Source organism: Astatotilapia calliptera, chromosome 19 (assembly GCF_900246225.1).
Source record: "Astatotilapia calliptera chromosome 19, fAstCal1.2, whole genome shotgun sequence".
Lineage (NCBI taxonomy): Eukaryota > Metazoa > Chordata > Actinopteri > Cichliformes > Cichlidae > Astatotilapia > Astatotilapia calliptera.
The window spans coordinates 17,421,747-17,429,344 of NC_039320.1; the positions used below are offsets into that span (position 1 = coordinate 17,421,747).

A 7,598-nucleotide genomic window follows, 5' to 3' on the forward strand; every position below is an offset into this window, starting at 1 on the left:
CCGGAGCCTCCTGCCTGAGGGGAGCAGGTCTAACAGACTGTGTCCAGGGTGAGAAGGGTCAGCTGAGATCCGAGCTGCACGCCCCAGTGTCCTGGAGGTGTACAGGTCCTGCAGAGATGGGAGTCTGCAGCCAATCACCTTCTTAGCAGAGCGCACAACACGCTGCAGTCTCTGTTTGTCCCTGATAGTGGCTCCAGCGTACCACACGGTGATGGAGGAGGTGAGGATGGACTCGATGATTGCAGTGTAGAATTGCATCATCGTCCGTGTTGGCAGGTTGAATTTCTTCAGCTGCCTCAGGAAGTACATCCTCTGCTGGGCTTTCTTGATGACGGAGGTGATGGTGGGCTCCCACTTCAGGTCCTGGGTGATGGTGGTACCCAGGAAGCGGAATGAGTCCACAGAGGTGATGGGGGTGTCAGTCAGGATGATGGGGGGGAGTGGGGCTGTGTGCTTCCTGAAGTCCACAATAATCTCTACTGTCTTCTGGGCATTCAGCACCAGGTTGTTGTGGCTGCACCAGGACGCCAGACGTTCAACCTCCCTCCTGTAGGCAGACTCATCCCCGTCCGAGATGAGTCCAATAACGGTGGTGACATCTGCAAACTTGATTAGCTTGACAGACTGGTGGGTGGAGGTGCAGCAGTTGGTGTACAGGGAGAAGAGCAGAGGAGAAAGAACACAGCCCTGAGGGGAGCCGGTGCTGATGGTCCGGGAGTCCGAGACATTCTTTCCCAGCCTCACATGCTGCTTCCTGTCCGTCAGGAAGTCAGTGATCCACCGGCGTCTCAGTTATCATGGAATACATCTCAGAATAAATTGTAGGCACTTGCACCTGCAGGCACAGCTTTCATGTCTGTGTCAAAACAGCCTCTGACCCCTGTATAACATCTGTTTTGAGATTCTCCCATGAACCCTCAAAAACCATGTACCTGTCTCTGCAGGAACCTGGGCAAACACAGACAGTCGTCATGACAATGTCAAGGTTCCCCTTAAACTTTATCACCATTGTCCAATAAAACATAATTTCAACTTTTAGGTTAAAAGAATGACATTTTAACCTAAAAGTTGAAATCTGGTACTTGAACAGCATATAAGGATTAAATGTACTTAAAATCTGGTATTATTTATAGTCTTTTACAGTATGAAAATACAGTGAGGGACATTCTGCATCAGTGATGAAGAAACTGTGAGAAATCCATTACATAACAGGCAGAAATAACAATGAAACACCCACATCAGCAGTGTAGACCACTGCGTTGTGGTCAAGGGAAATCAAACATTACTATGATTTTCTTCACAGCTGAAGAAAAATTAATGGATGTTTACATAGTGGATTTGAACTGGATTCGGGACTGAAATGGAAATAGAAAAGCTAGGTTGAATGATGGCGCAAACACAAGAAGAGAAAATTAAATACTTAGTCAGAAAATAAAGATTGGTGTATGAGAATGTCCCAGGAGAGATTAAAAAAATCCCACAATTAGTTTATTCTTTGCTATAAACTGCCAACTGTGACTCCCATGATGTACCTACGTTGTAAGCATCATTAGGAACTGGTAAGTACTTTTAGCTACTGAAAATGATACAACATGGTAAATGGGAGCCATATTACCTTCAAACTTCTTAGTCAGTTCTGTCCCTGATGGACAGCAGCAATATTTATGTATAGGATATCATAACACTACAAGTCTTTTTCAGCAATACAGGACAGCTTGTATGCTTGCTATCCTCCCACTGGCCTCCTGTTGACTGGATGGCTTTATGCCTAGAACAGCATCACATTTCAGGGAATACACACACCGACATGATCACACACCTGCACTCACAGGCGTGCCAGGAAATTCACATGCAGAGCGACAATGATATGCAGAAATACAGTAACACAGTGGAAATCTGTACGCACACTATAGATGGTTGCGTGTGTGGTAGGAGAAAAGCTCAGGACAAAGAGATAGCACATTTTGTTTTCAAAGTGTCATGTCATATCTGTGGTATGACTAAGTGACCTCGATATGGGCACAGAAGTGCACACGAAGGAAACAATTATCTTTCTTAGTTGCATATTATTTGTGTGGTTGAAACAGGCTTTCATTTACTGATTTAACTCAAGGTCACTGAGTCACATTTTATCACAGCGCGTAATGTTTTCTCATTGTCTTCAGTTCAGATTTGTAAAAAATACAGACTCATGCACAAACACGCCAATTATAGTTTGTCTTTGTAACTAATGTGCAACAAAAATCAACACAGCATGTTACATTGCAGTATATCTCACACATCCACACCACATGCTTTCTCCAGTTTCTTTCCACCCATAAATAGAAAAAAAAGAAGATAAAAAATACCCTTCCAGCATTATTCATTTCACTACTTTGCCTTTATTGCTGAAAATAAAACAACACATAAGTAAAAACAATAAATAGTCATTGCCGACACTGCTTATGTACAGAGTTGCTTGAAAGTATCAGGCTCCATCTGTGTTATATTCTTTCACGAGAAATTAATCGACACAATGCTGCTTTTTTGCACACACAAGTTAAACATACTTTTAGCTGTAGACATTTTTCAAGAGCTAATATATGAGAAAATTTAACTGATATTTTGTGGGAAAATTTACAACACCTGAAGTTACATTTTGCCAGAAAGTCATTATTCAAACATTAAACTGTAGCAAAAGAAGGGACTAAGAAATACTGCTATCAGATGACATAGTTCAAAGTTGTATTCTACAGTAAGGTTTTTCAGTGCAAAAAGTGAGACTTTAATGAAGCCTGTAACACTGGTAAAGCTCTCCTGTAAAATTTATGACCTCATAGTTCTACCATCATTCAGTGGGGACTAGAACAGAAAGCAGTGGTACATCATTTTAATCAAGTCTATCACTCAAGAGGCTAGAGAGTTGTATAACACTGTCAAAGAAAATCAATGTGCATAAACATTGAACATGCTTTTAATTCCAAGAACAATACTGTCATACCCTGCAAAAATCAAAGCAATAGGTCATGATATTATTCAGTTTAAAAAACACATTCATTAACAAAGGCACTCAAAGGATTTCATCTTTAGGTACACAATAGAAAAAAAATAGAATACAGAATAGAATACAATGTCTGAATGACACAAGGCCTCATCTGACTATGACCTCAGGTGACTGAGCATCCGTTGCTCAGAGATTCTACAATTATGCAACATTTGGGAATGTTTGCACCGCACCCAAGATGAGGAGGCTGGAAGACACAAAAACAGTCCACTGGTGGGAAAACGACTCCACCAAAACAGTCTTTTATGTTTGGATTTTTGTGTATGCATATGCGCGCATTCAAAAATGTGAAATTTCCATTTCATGAATGGGTGTGAGAATGGGTTGCCTTCTCTTCTGGGACATGTAAAGATTACTGCAATAAACGGGGATATATTAACACTCGTGGATAGGTCTCTATGTACAAACCACTGCTATCAACAATCCACATGGGCTTAATCTCCAATCTTAGACGTGGGCGCTTTTGGCATGATTGGTGGAGGGCGCAGCTGGTGGGTTGCTGCCTCCCTGTTTGGAGTAATAAAAATGGTTGTTCTCCTGGTAGGAGCGAGACGAGGAGGAATCGGATGAGCAGGTGACGATGGATCCACCGAGCAGGCTGAAAATAGTGCCCACCCACCCAGAATAGAGGGAGAAGCCAAATGACATGAGGCCATACTCACGATGGGCCCCAATGGGAAACCAAATAGTGGACACCAAACCGCAGATTGCTGAGGAGAAAGAGACAGACAAAATGTTCAGTTAGAAACAGGAAATTAATGTAAAAAAACATATGATTAGATTTTATGAGAACCGAATCTTGAATTTAAACTCATCCCAAAAAGCCTGTGTAAAACAAACAATGTCTAAATGTAAAAAATTACATTTAAATAGTGCACTTAAATCCATCCTATATCCAGTATCATTACATACAAGAACAAATTCTAAGTGAACACGATCAAAGATATATAAATGATACGGCTACTTATGTAAAGAAGTAAGCACAGATATAAAGATAAAATGTGGATTATAGTTTTACAGACAACAGAATACAGATACTGTATCGTTACAATAAGGAAACATGCCCACTGAATTTTAATTATGCTATCCAATAAGTATTTAAAAACATGCATACCCATATATGTTCCTGATAGCTAAAGAAAACTTTTTACTAGCTTCATTAAATCTGAGCTTCATGGTGAAAGAAAATCTGTCATGAGAAAAATGGGCAGTATGAAATGATTTGGTCACTAGGGTTGAAATTTCATTTCAGGGACACAGGCGCTGGAAATGCTAAAGCACCAGTGAAATATTTATAAGCACAGAGTTCATGTTGTTCAGGACAAAGACAGGGTGTGGACGAGTAGGTGGAGGAGAGGAATGTGATGGAACCTTGGGGGTGGGTTCAATGGAACAGGAACATATAGGAGTGCATGTGTACCCCAGGGAGGAAAACAGTCAAATTCAACATCCTGTGCTCGCCACAGCTTGTAAGCATCTGGTGCACGTATAAAAGTGGTCAGAATCAGGAAGGTTCAAAGAGATGTTGACTTGTATATTAACTAATCTCTTACCAACTATGAGTATAAGCACTCCTCCCAGGATGGCACGCTTGTTCTTGGAGCTCTGGGGTTCACTCCCAAGGTTGATGCAGGGCATGGACATGAGGAGCATAACCACTGCTGGGAAACCGAGGATTGAACCTGTGATCATCAGGGCACGAGTAGTCTGGATGTAGGCTATAGACGCAGAAAAGGAAAGTTATGCGAGGAATGTACACGGGATAAAAAACAATGCAGTTTTTTTGACAATCAACTCATGAATCAATAGATGAAAAAGAATGAAATTATAAAGAACTTGTAGTTAGATAACGGGAAATAAAATAATTAGTGTCAAAAATATGGTGTAACAAACCGCATGAGCTCAAGTGAAGAGAATAACTCAGCGTGTATAAACAAACACTGTGCTGTTCAGACAACGTAGACGGAGCAGTGTCTACCTGGCAGATCCAGGATCTGTGTAAGGGAGACGCAGTGGTAGAGCCCTGTAGAGATGACACAATGCGCCCATGGTCCCCTGGCCTCCAGCTCATCCATCTTCTTACAGGTGTTTAAACCGTATTTACAAATATTCACCCAGTCAGTGGTGGATGTGGCGATCACTATACCTAGCCACCCGAGGAAGCTGAGGAGAAACCCGCCCAGTTGGAGACAAGAGTTTGCCATGATGAAAACTGCGAGTAAAGACCACTTGTCCCGAGTTCAGAAACCGTAAGAATCCCTAAAACTAAAGCTGAGTAAAATGACAAAACAGAAATGTAAGTGATAAAGCGTTAAATCAGTTCCACCACACAAGATAATCCGGTCCACGTCCAATTGAATAATTCCATCAAATGAGATCTGTTGCGTACTTCAAAAGAAAGGTTTAATATGACGATACCTTTTATAAGGGGAAGTTCAGTAAAGAAAAAAAACTAGCCTAAAACTTTCAGCCAATCAGAAAATCACGTTTGCTATTTCCAAAAAACAAAATGTGCACTCCCCTTTACCGGATCAAGTGATGCAGACTGTGTAGGTGGCTGAGATTGAAGCACAGAATGTTTAACAAGAGGCCTGCTGCCATCTACTGGTCATTCTGCATTCTCTTCAAACGGACTGGCAGAAAGGTGCATCGTCTCCAACGAAACAATCCCTCAATAAAAAGTTGGAGAAGAATAAAAGAAGACCCGAGTTAAGGTACACATTCCTCACTATATCGCTACGTTTATTTTCCGCACTTCTATTATTGTGTGATACGTTGCGGGATAATAAAGTTATTTGAAATCCACAATTTTTATGTACTTTTATATTTTTACTGTATATAATTTTCTGTCTGTGACCGCCTGTTATTTCCCTTAAAATAACAAAAGTAGATCGGTTAATTTACTATACATTACATGATAATTTATTATTATTATTTTTTTTGGGGGGGGGGGGGGGGGGGTTGTGGGGGGGGGGGGGGGGGGGTTTGGTTAAAAAAAAAAAAGACTCTTCCTGGCGTAAATTTTACCATTTTTGATAAATCTTTTTCTATCGTTGCTGGAACTAAGCCCTACATGACAAGTAATCTTCTTTATATAGATGCTAATTAAGGAAAGAGGACAAGCTCAGCATCTTAATTTATTGGGCAAACAGACACAAGGCATGATCAAGACCGCTAGCACAATCAACACTGTGAAATAACCTTGAATGTCTATCTGTGACAGCAGTCCAATTTATCAGCACTACATGTTCAGCATCACCCAAGAACAGTCAGTAATAATTTTATATGTTGTGCAGTGGTTCACACATTCACCTAACAAGCAAAGGATCGATTCTAGAAGTAGACACAAATCCATCGGGGGCTGTGTCAGTTAGGAAATCCACCTTAAAAATATGTCAAATCAAATATGTGGAGCTACCTTCTGTGCAACTCGTCTCCTTCTTCCTTTTTTTGACATATACAGGCTGTGGCTGACAATGAGCATTTTATGTTTGCTGGTCTTGTTTACCACCTAAACGCCAGCTTCCTCTGCCTGTAAAGTGACTTAGTTGTCTTGGGGTGTAAGGTAAACTGATTAATTTTGTCACGTGACGACGCAGGGTGGGAGATCAGAACCACATACTCAGTGTTCAGCTGAAGGAGCCTATCTATGTATCAACATACAACATGATAGCCCACAGGAATTGGGGGCTCTACCTAACAAATGATGATGATCTCAGTAGATTAAAATTGTTCAGTCATCGCAGATTAAATATCATAGCTGTTTATTTTTCTCCTGGATTTTCTGCTCTAATTTATTGTCCACATGTATATACAGTGCCTTTTCCTTAAAGCAAATTGGAGTAGATTTGTTTATTTGGCTGCTGTACCAGGGTGTGTTAGGAAGTATTTCCAGTCACTTTACTCTGTTCTTTTGTTTCCTTTGTTTCTGTGCCGGCACCTTTTCTCTTTTTTTGCCTGGCTTTTAACTCTCTGTCACCTCTCCCATATAGTGTACTACAAGCCTGGGAGAAATTTACTGTGTCCTCCTGTAGTTCACAAACAGGTGAAATTAGCTTCATTTTTTCATACCTATGAGTCTTAGATGCATGCCCACTTTTGATCTACACCCACATTCAGTATGATTTCTGCTGGTTACTCTGTGCTGTTACATGTAGACACAGTTTGGGACTTCTAACATCATGGTAAAGATCCCTCAATCTTGGAGCCACTAGTTAATGATCCAAATCATCAACAGGGGGCGATAAAGCACAGCATTGGTCCACCGTTTACATTCAGGTGTTGTATGACAAGGTGTTTCCTTCCACCCGTCCTTGCTGGATGGAGTTAAGTAAGTCCTCCATCACTCACATCACTCAGTGACGTGGCAGCAGCATAGCAATCATTCTGAGAGGAAGACTGAAACTGACTGAGACTTTTCAGATACCCCAAGGTCACTGACTGTAATGGCATCTTTGGGCTACATCCTTATTGCGTGTTTTGCCCATTGCTCTTTGCCACAGATGCACAAATCTCAGATTTTATTTATTTCAGCACATCTCATCAGATCAGGTAT

General features: G+C 41.0%; 1 protein-coding gene across 1 annotated transcript; it reads right to left on the reverse strand.

Moving 5' to 3' along the window:
* Positions 1-2,361: 2,361 nt before the first annotated feature.
* On the reverse strand, positions 2,362-5,458 carry cldn11a (claudin 11a). Its single transcript, XM_026152956.1, has 3 exons — positions 5,022-5,458; positions 4,597-4,761; positions 2,362-3,753 (listed from the first exon to the last, which is right to left on the reverse strand). The coding sequence occupies exons 1-3, from the start codon at positions 5,245-5,247 to the stop codon at positions 3,491-3,493; spliced, it is 654 nt and encodes a 217-aa protein (XP_026008741.1). The 5' UTR covers positions 5,248-5,458; the 3' UTR covers positions 2,362-3,490.
* Between the last annotated feature and the right edge of the window lie 2,140 nt (positions 5,459-7,598).